Source organism: Panthera leo, chromosome E2, assembly GCF_018350215.1.
Source record: "Panthera leo isolate Ple1 chromosome E2, P.leo_Ple1_pat1.1, whole genome shotgun sequence".
NCBI classification, from domain to species: Eukaryota; Metazoa; Chordata; class Mammalia; order Carnivora; family Felidae; genus Panthera; species Panthera leo.
In genome coordinates, this window is record NC_056693.1 from 59,709,953 (window position 1) to 59,727,505 (window position 17,553).

Sequence of the window (17,553 nt, forward strand, 5' to 3'; positions counted from 1 at the left end):
GCGAACCCCCACGTCGCCATCCGACCCCTGCCCTCAAGTGTGGGTAGGAGAGTGAGGTTCGGAGGGGACGGGGCGGGTCTGTTTCTCCCCATCGCTTGCGGTGGGTTTAACTTGTGGGGGGGTGATGCTCAGTCTCTCTGCCGACGGCTCAAATGAAACCATGCGCACGCGGGGCATTTGGGGACGGGGGCCCAGAGGTTACACTCACCCTTCCCGATCTGGATGAAGCCCAGGAGAATGATGAGGGCCAGCGCCAGGAGCTTGGCGGCAGCGAAGGCGTCCTGGACTCGGGTGGCAGCCTTCACGCTGTAACAGTTCACGGCCGTGAGCAGCACTGTAGAGAGAGGGCAGCAGTGAGAAGGCAGCCGGCGGGTTCCGCTATGCTTGACCTTCTCCAGGCCCAAGGTCAAAGGCGGAGGACTGCACCACTTGACTCTCGACGAAGCTACGGTCCCACAAGCCCCCGGGACCGTCATCAAGGAGTTTCAACGGATGAATTTCCACCTCCTACGGGGGGAGGTCACCACGGCCGGTCCCGCCCCTCCCCCACCCCACCTGCTGCGCACCTGGGCGGCCCCGCCTTCGGAGCGTAGGTTGCAAACGCACATTTGCACTCGCACATTTGCACTCGCACATTTGCACTCGGAGGAGGCTGCGCTCGCTGTGCACGCCTCTCACGGTTTCAGCACGATTTAGGTGCCCGCACAGCCCACCTCACTTCCTGAAGGCAAGGAACCCTTTCTGCAGAGAGAACCTGCTGGAATCCCACCGAGGAAACGGGTGAGATACTAGTAGCACAAAACGATTTCACAAGCCAAGTGCTGGCACCACGGGGCGATTCTGACACGCGAAGTGGGGACTTAAGGTGAGGCCACAGCCCGGGGCGCGGGGGGCCAACACCACTCAGGCGGGTCCAGCTGGTAAAGAACACAATAGGCACTCACCCCCGCCCCGTCCTACTGCTATTTTCACAGCAAACACTGAAGACAAAATCACACGTATCACAGACGGCCCCCCCCCCCAGCCCCCCAACGTGGAAGGGAGGGGAGATGGGACTGGGCAGGGGGCGCTGCCCAGGCAGGCTGCCAAACCAGGCTCCATAAGCTCGCCTGGACACGCACACCCAAGCCCCGCCGGGGCTCCCTGTGGGACCCCGGACCTGAGCCAAAGTTGGGATATTCGGGTGTGCAGGAGACACGGGCAAGTAAGTGCTCAGGGACCTCATGGCCACTCCATAAACTCACAGCAAAACAAAATTATTCTAGAACAAAGGAAAGAAACAAATGCTCAACACCGAGACCTTCCGATTCACTGTTTCTAACTCTCATATGCTCAGGTGGTCTACAATGCAGACAGACGCTCTAAGGGTGAGCTGGTCACGCTCTGGTCCTGACTCTGGGCACAGCACCTTCACGAAGGTGCTAGAAATCGGCTGTGCAGGGACTACTCACACCAGGAAATCCTCGAGAGCACATGGCTGGAGCTGGGAGGGGCCTCTCCATGAGTCCCCCCAGGCCCCCTGCCCTCCCTAATCCTCGGGAGAGAGCTCGGGGCTGGTCCTTCCACACTGACCAGCAGGGCTGGAGCTCGGAGGGGTCTCTCCATGACCCCCTCTCCCCAGGGCCCCTGCCCTCCCCCCTTCTCTGAGGACCGCAGAAAGGTAAGAAACACTGGCAGGATCTGCTCACGTTTCCTCTCTGCCGGTCACAGCCAACCCAGGGCCGGCAGACCCCAGGTGGCTCCTTTCCCCAGCCAGAGTAATTACATGTAATTTTACAGTTCGGGGAGTAGGACCCAAAGAAATAAATCCACACTAATGAAGTGGATGAGGCAGTTCAGGTAGAAGAAAAACAGGAACTCTGCCCGGCGTGCTCTGGAGAAGATTAAGGCTTCACCGGCCACCTGCTTATCGCTCCAGGAAATTAACTGACACCTTAATAGCACCCTCCCCCACTCCCATTTTCCTCCGCTGCCCTGAGCTCTGGCTGATGCAACGGCCTACCAAGATGGTGCCCGGCAGGAAGGGTTCAGGTGGAAACTGTCCTGAGAGCAGTTAGCTGCCCTTCCTAAGCTGAAACAGTCAGAACGTCCCGGCACTGGGTGACAGCACAGAGCTGCTACGTTTGGGCCTGGCCTGGACCCCGGCCCAGCCCCCTGGGCTCCTCGGCGGTGGTTCTGCACCTGCAACCTGCAACGGCCAGGTCCGCAGTAAAATGAGCTGCCTCAGGGCGGTGGGGCTCAAGACACAATGTCCACGTCCTGAAGTAGGAGCCGCGCCCGGCCAAGATGAGGGACCGAGGTGTGCCCGGGGCAACCAGCACTGGTGACCTTCACTGTGTGGCCCCGGGGAGCGGGCACAGGCTCCGTCCAGGCCCTCAGAGCCAACAGGGAGATGGCTGTGGTGTATTAACCACGTCAGCACTGCCATTCTCAGCACAGAAGACGAAACAGAGGCTCACAGCGGCCCCCTGTGCCGAGGTGTTAGGGGGCAGACCCTCTGGGGCCCTTCTGACACCCCCCAGGAATCGCAGTGAAGGCCAGGGACAGGATGAATTCCCTCTCCCTGCACTGGTACTGATCCAACCTGCCGCGGGGCTGGGATCCAGGATGGAAGGGCCCTGAAGGTGAGGCCGGGCTCGGGGCTGTTCCTTCCTGCCACTCGGTCCCAGGGAGCCTCTGCACACCGAGAGGGTGGGGCCGCCGGGGGCTTTTCCGGGACGGCCTCACATTTCCTTATGTGGGAGTGTGACCACCTTATAGGGGAAGTGGGGAAGGACTCTGGTGCCTCGGCAGCTAGCATTCCGCCGCTCCCACCCCCCCCCCCACCAGCCCCAGAGCGCATTCGGCAAGAGGCCGGCCCATTGCATCATTCCTCCATTCATGCCCCGGGAGGGGGAGGGGGAGGGGAGGTGTGGCGTAGCCGAGGCGGGAGCCTGCTTCTTCCGCCAGCCCTGCCCCCCTGAGCCACGCCAGGCTCTAGAAACCCGGAACGGCAGTGCCGGCAGAGCGCCACCGGCTCTGGCGGCACGACTTGCTCCCTGGGGTGTCTCCACACCTCTCCCCGTTTCTCAGGCTCCAGGACGGGGAGCTGGCTTGCCCAGAGACCCCAGCTCACGGGGGCAGGACAGAGGCCGGGGCCACTCGGTCCCGCTACTCCAGCTAGAACACCCTGAGCCCCAGGCAAGGAGGGCCGGCGGGCTGCAGGCTGGAGGGGAAGGGAACTGATCACAGAACAAACAGGACCTTGTAACACTTACTTCTTTTAGAAAAGGGATTGAAACATCTGATGAAATTCTAATGTTCACTTACTTTTGGCCAACGAGTAAATAAATGCTTGAACATCCTCCTTAGTGTTCCTTTTTAAAACAGTTTCAAAATGAAATGTAATCTTAAGTAAATACACGAATTCATCAGGGACCCACTGTCCTGTGGCCTTGACAGAAGCAGCCCCGGGGTGGCGTCCAGAGCAGTGTCCGTGCATTTCGGCCACCCTGCCTTTAAGCTCCTACACCTTGACAAGATGCCTTCAGAAGGGGGGGGGGATGCTGGGACTCTGGGTGGGAGCCCTGCAGGCTAGCTGTGTTGTCCCCGTCCCCCGTGGACTCGCAGCCCTCCGCGGCCGGGAGAGGACAGGTAACCGCGGGGCACTGCCCAGCGGGCCGGCTGACAGGCAGATGCGCTGTCGGGGAGCTCCCCACGCTGGCACCCCCAGATAAGCACGATGGAGTTGGCACACGGAGGCAGCTGGGGCCAGGGAGATAAGCCGGCTTTGGGCTGCCTGAGGACAGCCAGGAGCGGGCTGGGGCATCCACACCGGGAGCTTATCCTTCAGGGGTGTGTCTGTCCCATCCTTGTCCTGCCGTGACCTCGACCACCTCACGGGCCAGCAGGGGCCCCACTTGCGACCCCACCTCCTGTCCAGATACACCTCGATGGTGGGCAGTGCAGCCCAGTGAAGGGGGACAGCCCCACGGCCTCACAGGACACCTGATCACAGTCAGAGCCTGCCCCCGGCTCCAAGCCTGACTAGGGGGCTTCCGTTCCCGTCTGCAGACTCCCCCTCCTCGACCCTGAGCACAGGGTGTCCTGGGGGTGCGGCCACCGGTGGTTGTCAGATGTGACTCAGGACACGCTCCCCGCTCTGCTTCCCCAGACCTAGTGGGGCCACCTTCACAACAGCACAGGTGGCTGTGAGTGGGGGAGGGGGGAGCATACTCACCACCACCACTCAGGCCACCAGCCTCCTCCTGGCCCTGGCCTCTGCCCCTGGGAGGGGGTTATGTGAGCAGGACCCAGCCTGGCCCCACCTGACTTCTAGAAAACGGCCTGTTAGGTGTTCCGTTGGCTCATTCAGCTGTTCCCCTCACGCAGAGGGGAGGCTCAAAATGCAAGGGGAGCCTGTTTTCATTTAAAAACAGCAAAAGAAAACACAAAAAAAGCACACCAACTGAAGGTACCATGCTGATGAATTTATCAGGCCCAGTGATCAGGCCTGTACTTCCTCAGGTAACAAAACCAGCAAGGATCTTAATAACAAGAACAGTGTATGAGCACCTGCTCTATACGCAGACTCACTCTATCATTCAGTGCCCTCCACGCACAGAAGCTGGCCCATTCCCTCTGCTGACCTGAGGTCAAACACACCAGGGGAAGGTCATAAGCAAGCCCAACAGAACCATCCAGAAAGCACAGCATCTGGCTACTGGCCAGTACCTGCTGATCAGGAAATCAAGTCCAATGTCCCCCCAGGCGGCCGCAGTGATGGACCCACCTCGTTCCTGGACCAAGGATCTGCAGGGACTGTCCACCCCCCCAGGATGGAAGGACCCAAGGTCAGAGCCCCCAAGCCTAGAACCTCACTGCCTGAGTCCTGCTGAAGAGCCACTAGTGAGCAAGGCTACCTCACACAGATGGGGGACTCACTGGCAGGAAATGGCCAGATGGCACGGAGACGCAGGCAAATGAGCACTGTTTGACCAGAGCTTTGCTGGCAGGCGGGAGGCAGGAGAGGAAGTGGCCGTCAGGCTGTGTCAGTTCCAGGAAGCTCGGCCAGCCTGGTCCCCCGGGTGTGCCTGGGGCAGCCCCGGGCCAAGGAGCAGAGCCGGCCTAAGACCTGGGCCCCAGAAAGCGGCCAGGCTGTCCCCTGGAGCCTACCCCCCCGCCCCAGTCAACATCACGGTGTTCGAACCCCAAGCCTCGGCTGCAGGTGTCAGCTCCCGGGGCAGCAGCCGGTGACCGCACACTCGCTTAGGCTCTGCGAGCTCAGGCTGGCGTGGCCAGGCAGCGGGTGGAGCAGTTATCCAGGGGCCTGACTTCCGAAGGGGCGCCCAGCCGCTCGGCGGGTCTCGTTCTGCCTCTGCCGTATCTATGCGAACCCACCCAGCACGCTCAGGGGCCCAGAGCTCAGCAGGTGCTCAGGAGCGTGGGGCTCGCTCAGGTCCAGATGTCCTCGGGCTCACTGCGAGCCCCCCTTCCAACAGGGCCTGGCAGCCGTGATCACCTGCCCCCCCCTTCCTCCTTTCCTGCCTTAACTTTCTCATCCCTGCCAACGCAGATAGGGTCTCAGGCTCCAGGGAGCCCAGAGGCCCCTGAGGGCCTTGTAAGAGAGCCAGTCGGGGCCCTACTCCAGAGCGCGAGATTCCAGCCAAGAATCTGCATTCCTAACTGTCCTGGTCCAGAGATCCCACTCGGAGAACCCGAGGGCGGCTTCACCTTCTTTGGGCTCCAAGAAAATGAGTACGTGGGACCCAACAACACCCCGGAACCGTCTGAGAGGGCCGACCTCACTCTGGAATGTGCTAGAACACTGAACCAGTTCAGGTGACAGCCTGGCTCCAAGGAGTTGTTGAGATGGGACCCAGGGCTCCCTCGGCTCCCTTGGCAAAGAGGCCACTGCCTGCGGGAGAGGCCAGCGGGGACACCGGCTCTCAAGCACCGCCCCCCCCCCCAGGTCTTGCTGATTCACTGCTTTTCTGTGAAAAGAAATAACTGATAGGCTAATATCACATTTTCAAATTCCCCAGAACACTTGGCTTTTCAAGTTCAAACGACCAGCCCTGGAATACATGTTTCCGTATTTTTTTTTTTCCATTTTTAACCAGGGCTGGGTGACAGCTGACCCCACGGCCCGGCAGGCCGGGGGTGGGCGTGGGGTGGGGTGGGGGTGTCGGCCAGCCTCAGGAACGGGGCTGACGCATTCGTTTCCAAACACGCCAGCAAGAGGCAAATTCGGTCTGCTCCGAAATCTGCCAGCGCCCCTGGCAGACAGCGACTTCTCACTGTGGCGGGCTTCTCTGAGGCACGAGTCCTGGAGAATGGGGGGGGCTGTGCCTCAGCTCTGAGCGCATCCCCGCCTTCTGAGCTGCTGTGTGATCTGGGGCAGGCTACTTGGCGCGTCTGGGCCGCCTTCCTCACGGCAGCCGGGGGCGAATTCACACGCGGGCTCAGCGGTACTCCACCTAGGTCACCACAGGGTGTGCAGGTCTGTGCGGGACAGACCAGGCCGTTGCTCCCAAGACCCAGTGCCTGGCGATCTCCGCGGTGGCCCAGAACCACTGCCCACCCCCCCCCCCCCCGCTCCTTCAGCACTTTTACTAAAGAAGGAAAAGGAGAGAAAAACCTGCCGGAGGTGCGGCCCCCGAGGGTGAGAGCACGGCCGAGCATCCAACCCGATGCCCTCCCCTGAGAGTTGGGTAAACGGAGCTCAGAGAGGTTGTCTGACTTGCCAAAAGTCACACAGCCGTCACCAAGGGAGTGGGGAGAGACGCTCAGCTCTCCCGAGTCCAACTCCCGAGCTCTGGCCCCTGGAGCGGGGGCTTCGATCCCAGCTCCTCGTGAGAAGCACCACCCACCCCCCAACCTGCTGACTCGGACGTACAGTCAGGCTGACACCCACCGATGGGGGCAAATCCCACAGAGACCCACCCACCACGCGCACACCCGTGATTCAAGTGTCCTGGGCACCGTCTAAAGGGAGGGGCCGGGTGGGTGCAGGACAGTGCCCTGTGCTGGTTTAGACCAGAGTCTGAAGCAGGCCGTCCCCTCAGCGTGGGGCCTTGGACAGGCGTCTGCCGCTCTCTGGACGGTGGGTTTCTCGCGCGGGCCCGGAGGGACTATGCTCAGAAGAGTGCCAGCCAAGAGCATCCCGGGTGGGCATCCCCCCTGCGGGCCCCCCATTAGGCGACAGGGCCTTCCTGGAGCTATAGTGTCTCCCTCCCACCGGGTAAGGTGGCCCCAGGACAGGGCCCAACCCCGACTCTGCTCCCTGGCCTCCAGCCCTGACACCGCGAACTGCGGTCTTCACGTAGACCGGACGCCGCTGAGGCTCCGCGAGCCCCGCCACCTTGGAGAAGAGCCAAGGTTGACAAGCCCTCCCCCTCCGTGTTCCGGAAGCGGCTCACTGCCAAGAAGCCCCCGCCCCTGGAGACCCTCACCCGTGACAAGCCCGGCGCGGGCCCTCAAACTGCCTCTGCGCCCCGGCAGTGACGAGCGCAGCCGCTCTACCCCATGGATCCGCCCGAACAAAATGCCCACTAACCAAGCCGTGGTCCGGCCTCCCGGCCTCCCAAGACCCCCGACCCTGGTGCCGCTCAGGGCGAGCCAGCAGCCCGGCCTCTGGGGGGGGGGGGGGGGGACACTCCTCTAGCAGCGCCCCACCCGGCCGCCCTCCCCCCACGCCCACCCCGGACCCTTCCCTTAGCTCCGGGGGGGGGGGGGGGGGGATGTCTAAGATGATTGTAGGAAGACCCCCACCCCCCCCAACCACACACACACACACCGCGCCCAGGGCCTGCTAACGCGTGAGTGCTGCTGCACGGGTGCCCAGATTACAGGTGGCTCCAGCCACCCCCACCCCGCTCCAACTACAGGACCCACACCTCACAGGGCAGGGCCATAGCTCCTGGTCCCTCCCCCAGCCCGTCCACTGCTGCCCTCCCCAGGCACATCTGCCCTGCCGTCTTTCATTTCTGGACAGTCCCTGTCACCTGCCCCCGCTGTGATGAGATTGTTGACTCACACCCTCCGCAGGATCGGCCTGTGCGCCCCCGCTCTGAGCTCTGGAACAGCGGCCCGGAGAGGCTAAGCGCCCAGCCCCGGGTCATACGGCCCCAGGGACTCACAGAACTTGCCTCTGCAGCAGCCCTGGGCCTTCCAGATAACTCAGGCCGGACGTGAATGTGTCTGTGCCGGGTTCGGGCAGCTCACGCAGACCTGGACAAACGCGAGGCCGGCCAGAAGGTCGCAGGGGGCTTCAGGCTCATGCTTCTGGGCAGTGGCCTCGGTTCTATACTGGCTACGTTTTGAGGGACTCACGGACAATCACGGACAATCGGCTGGGTCCCAGCAGCGCCAGATGTCTGCCAGCAAGCAAGGTCAGGCTGACTCGGGAGCACAGATCAGGTTGCAAACACGCGCCAGGAGCAGGAACGGGAAGTTGGTGCCCATTCCTCACCTAGCGGGAGGGGTGGGTGTGACCCAGGTCCACAGGGACAGGTGTGTGTGACGTGGGTGCTGGAGAGCCACCCGGGACAGCCAGCCTCCAAGCAAGAGTCCGGGATTCTGCCGGGAGCCAAGAAGCTGCTGGACTGGGCAGTGGTCTGGGGCGGGGCAGGGCTAGTCCCGTCGGCGGGATGAAGCCTGGGGGTGGGGACAAGCGCGCTCTGGGTGGCACCCTGGGCCAGCAATCCAGATGAGGGCGCGAAGGTCATGCCCCCTGAGGGCGGAGAATCAGGTATACCCCTGGTTCCCAGCACCTGCTATGGGTCACAGAAGGGGCATGGGGACTGGAGGTCAGCGTGGGCACGGGAAGGGGCGCACGCTGGGGGGCAGCGGTCCACCCACCCTGCTCCAGAAGCTACTTTGCGAGGTGAAGACCTGGAGAGAAGAGGACAGGCTCCCTAGGCGGCTCTGCATCCAGGCTCTGGGGCTCGGTCAGGGGGAAAAGCACTTCCCAGCGAGTCGGGGCCCACGTCTCCTCACCCCGGCTGGCCGGGCGCCCACAGGTGGCGATCCTGGCATCTGCCGCTCTCGCCAAAGATGTGGCCTGGTGTCCCCACACACGTGATGAGAAAAGGCAGTTCAGCACGGACAGTGCCACAGCCCCGGGCTCTCGGCCCACCGCTGCCTCAGTTTCCCTGGCTGCAGAGAGGGGAGGAGAACACTGGTTTCAAAGGCTGGGGCAGGAGCCTGTGAGGAGAGGTGTGAGTTCAAGCACCGCCGGCTTGGAGACGTCAGATCCACCCCCGCCACCGTCTGCGGGCAGGGGCGTGAGAGCCCCGTGACTGGGCGCGCTTCGGAGTTAATACGCCCGCCACGCATTTCTGCCCAGAGTCTGCACATTCCACTGGATTATCAAAGGGGGTCCGTGACCCGGGGAAAACAGGGTCAGAAATGCCCACCCAGCGCCTCCCACTTCTCTTGAGGTCACGCGCTTTTGTGAAGTACCCCACAGGCCTCAGCTCCAGTCCCGTGATTCGGCGTGACTGGCTCCGCGGCCGGAGCACGTTCGTGTCTGGCTGGGAAAGGCAGATTTCAGGGCTCATGACTGGGCTGTCATCTGCACTTAGTTCACAGCTTGCGACTCTGGGGACACCAGCTCCTTGGAAACACCCAGAAGCCTTTGCCTCGTGCAGAGAGGGATTTGGCCCTGGGGCGGCCAGCAGGCGTTCAGACGCCCTGAGGCAGGCGATACAGTGGTCTACACATTGTGCAGTAGGGGTCTCATGCCTCCAGGAGCAGGTCACTGCCCGGAGCTGATGCAGAAGACTGGGGGGGGGGGGGGGTGTGCTACGGCCATGGCCTCCCCTCCCCCACTGGCCATCATCCCAATGGACTCACCCTCAAGTCAGCAGGCCAAACCCACAGCCAGCCAAACCCACCCCTTATCTGTGCCCTTCACCTACAGGACAGCCGGTCTCCTGCCCCTGAGGCAGGGAGGGACGATTTGTGTGACAGGCATTTCGCCACTCAGACCCCAGCCCCAGAGGGGACGCTGGTGTTCACCTCTGGCTTTTTCCTGCCTCGTCTCCGTTCTCCCTCCCTCCTTCTTTCTGCCGAACTGGAACAGACCAAGTCCTAAGGTAGCTCGAGAGGTGAAAGGTGAACACCAGACAGAGAGCAGCGTTGAGGATAAGTTGCAGCCACCCTGTGAACTGGGGACTCTGCGTGCCGAGCTCATTAAATACCAGGCAGGGCCGTGACCCATTCCCATTTCACAGATGCGGAGTCAGACCGGGACGTCCGAGTGGATCTCTTGAGACGGAACCCAGCTCTGCTCACGTGCAGGGCACAGCCACCCCACGTGTCTCGCACGAGAAGGCAGACCAGAGCGCTTTCCAGACCCCACAAAGGCCACCACCCTGAAGGGGACCACTCCGAGTTCTACAAGTGAGTCTGAGCTGTGGCTCTCCCAGTGGGCCCAGTACCCCCCCACACACCCACTGGGAGAGGAGGGTGGGCCCCCAGCAGCCTGCAGCCACTTGCCTGACACCTTTGTGTGCAGGGTAGGGGTGACTACGAGAGGGGTGCCTCTCCCTTGACATAAAGGACCCAAGCAGGCGTCTGGACCTTGGGCCAGCTCTCGCTGCGGCCTCAGTTTAAAAACAATTTGTTTGTTTATTTATTTATTTTGAGAGAGAGAGAGAGCAGAGAAGGGGCAGAGAGAGAGAATCCTAAGCAGGCTCCGCACCATCAGCATGGTGCCCGATGCGGGGCTCAAACCCACAAACGGTGAGATCATGACCTGAGCCTTGACCGACTGAGCCACCCAGGTGCCCTCAACACTGGACCCATTTTGCAGAGAAAGCCCACACAGGGAGGTCAGAAAAACTGCCAACAGCCAAGTGAGGCTGGCGAGAATCTCAGCTCCGGTCTGAGTGACTTCCGCCCAGAAGGCGAACCCAGCAGTATCGAGGTTTCAAGCAGACCTCACCAACTGTCTGTGGAGCGAGAATGTAAACCGAGACTCAGGCCAGATGAAAGGTGAACGCAGCGAGTTTCTCTCACCTTTACCGCCAGAAACCCCAGAGCCACACTATCGAGGGGCCCCATTATCGGTCATCTCGGACAGACTTACAAGAAAAGGGCTTTTATTCCCACGGATATCTAGAGACAGCAGGACCAGTCTACGCACCAAGGCCAACCTGTTTCAGAACACCACTGTTTAAGCAGCAGAAAGCAACTTACGGTAGGATATGCCCAGGGCACCAAAAGACCGGCCAGCAAAACGGAGAACTTTGTTCTGGCACCCAGGACACGCTGTTAGCAGGAACGGGCCACCAGGCCCTTCCACGGGGTCCCACAGGGATGTGCGAGGGGCGGAAAGCAGTGCAGAGCGCCCTTCTTCTTGAGTAGAAATTCTAGAACCCGGGCCTTTGTGGGATACTTGAAGAACACTCAGACACTTTCCGCGTGCCCCTATAAGGACAGGCCTGCCCCGCTGGACACCCGTAACCTTTCTCCCTGCTCAGTTCAGGGCGGCCTGTGCCAGCGAGCTCTGAGTTCTGTGAGCCTTGGACGAGCCCTTGGCCCTTTCCAGACGGAGTAAGGCTCTAGACTAGTGCTCTGCCTGCGGCACGTCCCATTCTGTAATGGAAAATCCTCTCTCCGTGGGAGAAAGCCACCCACATCCACCCACAAGGTGCTTCAGAGATAAAGAGCCACAAGGGCTGATCGCCACGTGGAAACTGTAGCCCCCGCTCACAACTCACACTGGCATTGCCACAGCGCCACGGGGTGGGGGGGGGGGTGGGGGGCGCCGGGCGGCTGGCAAGGCTGTACCCACCACAGTCCCCCTGCAATCCGTCTACTCAAACCCAAGAGCTTAAAAAAGTAAGGGATTTATTTTTAAAGACTAGAGAACAGGCACTTTAAAGATACTATTTACTTCACTATGTTCTAGGCCCAGACGTTAAATCGCCTTGTAATAATATTGCATCATAAAGTCATCCTGCCTTTAGACGGGCTTTTCCCTACACGGCCCAATGTGTCATCCCATAAAAAGCCTCATCTCAAACCTACCAGAAGCCACGGGTTTTCCTGTGTTCAAGCAGATCGACTATTGCTGTAACTCTCCCTAGATTTAGACCAACGTTTTTCTTAAGCTGAGATTCACATCACTGAGCGAGACCGCCCCAAAAAAGGCAAATAACGCTCCTTCAGCCGGCGTGGCTGCTCTGTTCAGGGTCTCGGCAAAGCGTGTGATGTCAGGCAGCCGAGCAGAGCTGCACGTGGGGCTCTGCTTCCTGGACTCCCCACTGTAGGAAACGTGCCTCCCCCTACACTCCAGCGTGGCTCCAGTGGGAAACCCGGTCCACACACGCCAGAATCCCCGTGGCACCAGCAGGCACTGCCGATCAGAAGCCACTCCCAGTAACGGCCCGGTCCCTGAGTCTCCTGGCTGGGACCCCGGCCCTGAACACCCAGAGCCCTGCTCACCCTGGACCTGTACCCACTATCAACGTTCGGGCAGATCCTCAAATCAGGCGGCAGGCAGTTCTGGAAGGCTGGCTGCTTCCCCCTTGCAGGGCCCCTAAGAGGGGGGCCAAGGGGCGGGTGTAAAAAGCACCCCCAGCCGAAAAGGACAGGAAAGTCACATGGCATTTGGTACAAATGATTTCTTTTGAAATCCCACGAGAAGACTTTTGGAAAGCACTCATGGGTGAAGAACGAACCAGGACTGTGCCCACCAACATACCAAGACCATGCCCAACATTAGGAATATGACCAGGGGCTGTTTCTCTGCACAGCTTGGGACCCCCGAAACCCACCCGCCACCCCCAACACACACAAATCTAATTTGCTGCCAACTCCCCCACATTTACTACTTACTTTGACACTGCTGCCCAAACCAGCAACTCAGAATTCTGTCCCCACCGGTTTTGTATGAGCCAGCCTCTGCTGACTCCTGATAAGCCGCTTTGGAGAGCAGAAATGAATGAATTTTTTTTTTTTTCTTTAACTACAATTTTTGTGATAAGCGGTCAGCACTGAGAACCTCAAACGGTAAATACGTTTTCAGACACTACCCGGAGCGGACGCTATCCAGAGGCAGGGACGTGTGCTCCAGCCTCTGAATGAAGCGGCTGAGGAAGGGGAACGTCCCGGGGACCCTGAGGGCGGGGACCCTGCTGACTCACCGTTGATTTCCCAAGGCACACGAATGAATGAGACCCACGTGGGCTCTGGGAGCGGCGGCCTCGGCCGCGCGGCGCGGGGCACCCCCGCCCCCGCCGCCGCCACCCCGAGGTCGGTACTTACGCACGCAGAGGCAGGCCACGAGCTTGGCGGCGTCCTCGGGCACCGGGCAGGTGGGGAAGAGCGGCTTGAGCAGGTAGGTGGCGAAGACGAGGGCCACGATGTACTGCGAGGAGGGCCGGATGATGAGCAGCTCGATCCAGAGCTTCAGGAAGGCGGGCAGCGAGCCGTAGACCTCCAGCATGTACGCGTAGTCGCCCCCCGACTTGGTGATGGTGGTCCCCAGCTCCGCATAGCAGAGCGCCCCCACGATGGAGAAGACCCCGCACACGGCCCACACCACCAGCGCCAGCCCGGGCGAGCCCGCCTCCTTGAGCACGCCGGTGGGCGTCACGAAGATGCCCGAGCCGATGATCGTGCCCACGATGATGGCCACGCCGTTGAACAGCGTGATGCTGCGCTGCAGGGTCACGCCCTCCGCGCCCTCGGCGCCCTCCGCCCCGTCCCCGCGCCGCGCCGCCAGCATCCGCTCCCGCGCCTGCCGCTCCTCCTCCTCGGCCGCCGCGGGGGCCGCGGACGCGCGCCGCTTCGGGCCGGTGCCTGCCATGCCGCCGGCCGGACCACGAGGCGCGCGCGCCGCCGCCGCCGCCGCCCAGCGAGGACCCTCTCCCGGCGCTGCGTCAGGCCCGGCGCTCCGCCCCCTTTATACGCGGCCGCCGCCCCGCCCCCAGGCCCCGCCCCCGCCGCGCGGCCTATCCGCCTCGCCCGCCGGCGTCAAGCGGCCCCGCCCACGCGGCGCCGCGAGCGGGCTGCACCTGCGAGGACCGTGAGCCGGACGGACGGAGGGCCCGGCGCCCCCGACCCGGGCTCGGGGCTGCGTGACGGCGGCTCAGACGAGGCCCGCCCGCCTGCCCCGCCGGAGGGCGCTCCGGCCTGGTGGGGCGCGGTGGGCCGAGGTGATGGGGCCCCCCCCCCGCGCCCACCGCCGCAGCCTGCTCCTCCCGCGGGCCTGCGGGGTTTGAGGGTGTCCGGAACCTGCCCTCCTGCGGGAAGCCGACTGGTGGTCCAGTTGGGGACCTGGGAGTGGGGGTGCTGCTGAGTCACGGGGCGAGTGAGCGGAGCTCGGAGAGGAGGGAGCCGCCGGGGCACCGGAGAGGCCCACTCGGTTAAGGGTGGACTCGTAAGATCTCCGCTCAGGTCGTGATCTCACAGTTCGTGGGTTCAAGGTCTGCGGCGGGCTCTGCGCTGGCAGCACGGAACCTGCTTGGGATTCCGTCTCTTCCTCTTTCTCTGCCCCTCCCTCCCTCTCTCTCAAAATAAGTAAATAAACATTAAAAAAATAAAAAGGAGGGGACCAAGGCCACATTCTGGATCCCTTCCTGGGCTAACAATTAACCATCTTAAGGGGGATCTCCCTGACAAAGAACAGAGTCCAGGGCCGCGCAGCTCTGAGAAGCCGTGACTCGGGCTTTGGGAAACCACGAGTCTGCACAGGCCCACTTACATTGACCTGATGGGGCATCTCTGGAAGGAGCAAAATCCCAAATCCCAAATCCCGCGGGAATTCGAGGCAAGCGCGCGTGAAGAGCCTGTAGTCCGTAGGTCCCGAAGAACCCAAGAATGGCTGCAAGGTAGCTAGTGGTCAGGAGCGGGGAGGATGACAAGTCACACCAGGCTTGGAAGCAGGAAAGGATCGAAAACGCGCGCTGATTCAACTGACATGCGCGCCTGCCAGCATCCCATCTTGGGGGAGTTTAGCCAAGGGGCGTGGCTCTGGACCACCCTCACCCAGACCCCCTCCGCCCCCCCACGGCAGCTGTACACGTGCAGTGCCAGAACCGAATGAAATCCTGGCCTCCTAAAGATCACACAGCACAAATATTAACTGGCAAGACGTTGTCCAAACTGGTGGCTTAGGGGAAAGAAAACAGTCTCTCCGCTTTTGCTCTTCCCGCTGTCCTTCCTGAGCAGGAGACCCGACTACCGATGGCTGAGCAAACTTACTGAGCCCATGTGAGGCGCCAGGCGCTGTGCTGAGGCTTCCGTGGACACATTCTGATTGAGAGCCATTTTGTAGCTGACAGACAGGCTGGACCGGGTTATGTAACTTATCTGACCAGTAAGTGGGCCGGGACCTACCCTTCTGACCACCCCTGAACGTCCGTGGACTTCTAGTCCTTCCTCCACCCTTCTTCCTGTGGTTTATTCACCCCTAGACTGATGTTAAATGTCTGTTTCTGTCACTCATAGCTGCTAAAACTCGGCCACCTCGAGATGCATTTCGGTTTCTCAAGGAAGGCGATCATTTAGCAAAGATCTAAGGCAAGGTCCCAGGCACCTCGTGTGCATTCACACAGCAGACACCTGCAGGGCATGCGCCCTGTACTGGGTGCTGCCCTGGGCTCCAGGCACATGACCGGGAGGACCTCCCTCCTCCAACAAGACAGAGGCGATCGATAATCACACACAGAACTGTAAAGCTGCAGCCCTGATAAGCCGACGGCACTACTAGGACCTGGAGAGCTGGTCAGGAGGAACCAGACCGGTCCGATTCAGCTTTCCCGGGAAAAGAATTAACGAGAGAGGCAGAGGGACCCACGTGTGCCCGGGGGTGTGCACACGCGCTTGGGTGCGGGGCTCCTGAGAGGATGTGGGAGACCTTCATAACCTGGAAGGGTTACAACGCCCCCAGGAGCGCGTTCAAGCTCCCCCAGGATCCCAAGGTCCCGCTGTTATGCGACACTGTCTGTTGGTTTTCATGTAACGTCCTAGACTCTCTCCTGCAATCATGCTTTGGGATATACATATCTCAGAGTTCTCTGATACAAGTTGAATGAAATCTTAAAACACCTTACTTGAAACCTGACTCTAAAATCTTAGCAAAGGGTGCCATCTGCTGGTGGCGTCATTAAGGTGCTGTTTGCCCCTACAGATTCAAAGGAACTGCTGCCCCAACAAAGGTCTTTTCAGTGGCAGCCAGCGCTAGCTTCTAATTTGTTAAAAGCCGTGTCGTTTATCCTCGTGAGGGCTGGTGGGGAGAATATCTTGAACATTCTACGGAGGAAAGTTCGGGAGTTTCTGTCAAAAGCCTTAAAGCCGTGCGCCCTCTACTCAGTAATCCCCTTCTGGGAATTTCTCTAAGGAAATAAGGAATGTGCTGTATTTCTGGCTACACGGTTGTTTATTATAGCTTTATTTTTTTTTTAATTTTTTTTTTCAACGTTTTTTATTTATTTTTGGGACAGAGAGAGACAGAGCATGAACGGGGGAGGGGCAGAGAGAGAGGGAGACACAGAATCGGAAACAGGCTCCAGGCTCCGAGCCATCAGCCCAGAGCCTGACGCGGGGCTCGAACTCACGGACCGCGAGATCGTGACCTGGCTGAAGTCAGACGCTTAACCGACTGCGCCACCCAGGCGCCCCAGTTATAGCTTTAAAACATAATGGCAAATATCGGAACTAAACCAAACACCCAACAGACTTGCTTTGGTAGATGCTGCTGTACCCACATGTGGATACAGTGTAACTATTAAACATCAGGATGTGAAAGAATCTTTTCCTGGAACAATGTGTTCCTGACTTATTGAAGAGGACGTTGCAAAGCCCCATCTGACGGGTGCTCTGGTTAAACTGGGGCCCCGCTTCCATATTTTTGAGAACTGGGAGACCTGCCATCTTGGAGGCACATCGGTTCGTGTTTCTCAGGTGTGGGGTGTAACTGGGCGTCTAGGCCACTGCCTCGTGTGGGAAGGAACGTTTCCCAGGGCCTCTTGGAACAGGGAGGATCGTCCTTGGAGAAGCGGAACCACCTTGGAGGAAAACGTCCTTGGTGCTTCATCAGGGCGGAACTGTGTCTCCTGTGGGGCTTGTAAAGGATGACCCCTTTTAGGTGGCTCCTCTCCCCTGTTCCGAGCCTCCTGGGAGGAGAGATCCTGTCCCAGGCCCCCGGCTGCGGGAAGATAGGCCGGGCGCTGGGCCAAGGGAGCAGTCGCTCTGCGAACTCTTCCTGCTTGCTTTCCGAACTCTCTCCTGTTCCCTGCAAAGCTGCCCTGGCGTTCGGGTTCCTGGTTGCAAAATGTGGGCTTTGGGGGCGGGGGAAAGGGCGAAGGGAGTCAGAAGGCACAAACTCTGTCGTAAGTGCTGGCAATGACGTGGACAGCAAGGGGCTGGAGTTAGTCAGTGTGGTGTATTTGAAAGTCGCTAAGAACGCAGATTTTTTTTTTTTATTAAAATTTTTTTTTTAATGTTTATTTATTTTTGAGAGAGAGAGAGACAGAGTGTGAGCTGGGGAGGGGCAGAGAGACAGGGGGACACAGAATCTGAAGCAGGCTCCGTCCAGGCTCTGAGCCGTCAGCACAG

At 60.3% G+C, this 17,553-nt stretch overlaps 1 protein-coding gene across 1 annotated transcript in view; it reads right to left on the reverse strand.

Moving 5' to 3' along the window:
* SLC7A5 (solute carrier family 7 member 5) overlaps positions 1 to 13,801 on the reverse strand; it is a 31,934-nt gene extending 18,133 nt beyond the window's left edge. Inside the window, exons 1-2 of the mRNA XM_042919859.1 lie at positions 13,258 to 13,801; positions 209 to 334 (exon numbers count right to left, since the gene is read on the reverse strand). Of these exons, the coding sequence (XP_042775793.1) occupies positions 209 to 334; positions 13,258 to 13,801 (670 nt within the window). The remainder of the gene's footprint in view (positions 1 to 208; positions 335 to 13,257) is intronic.
* Between the last annotated feature and the right edge of the window lie 3,752 nt (positions 13,802 to 17,553).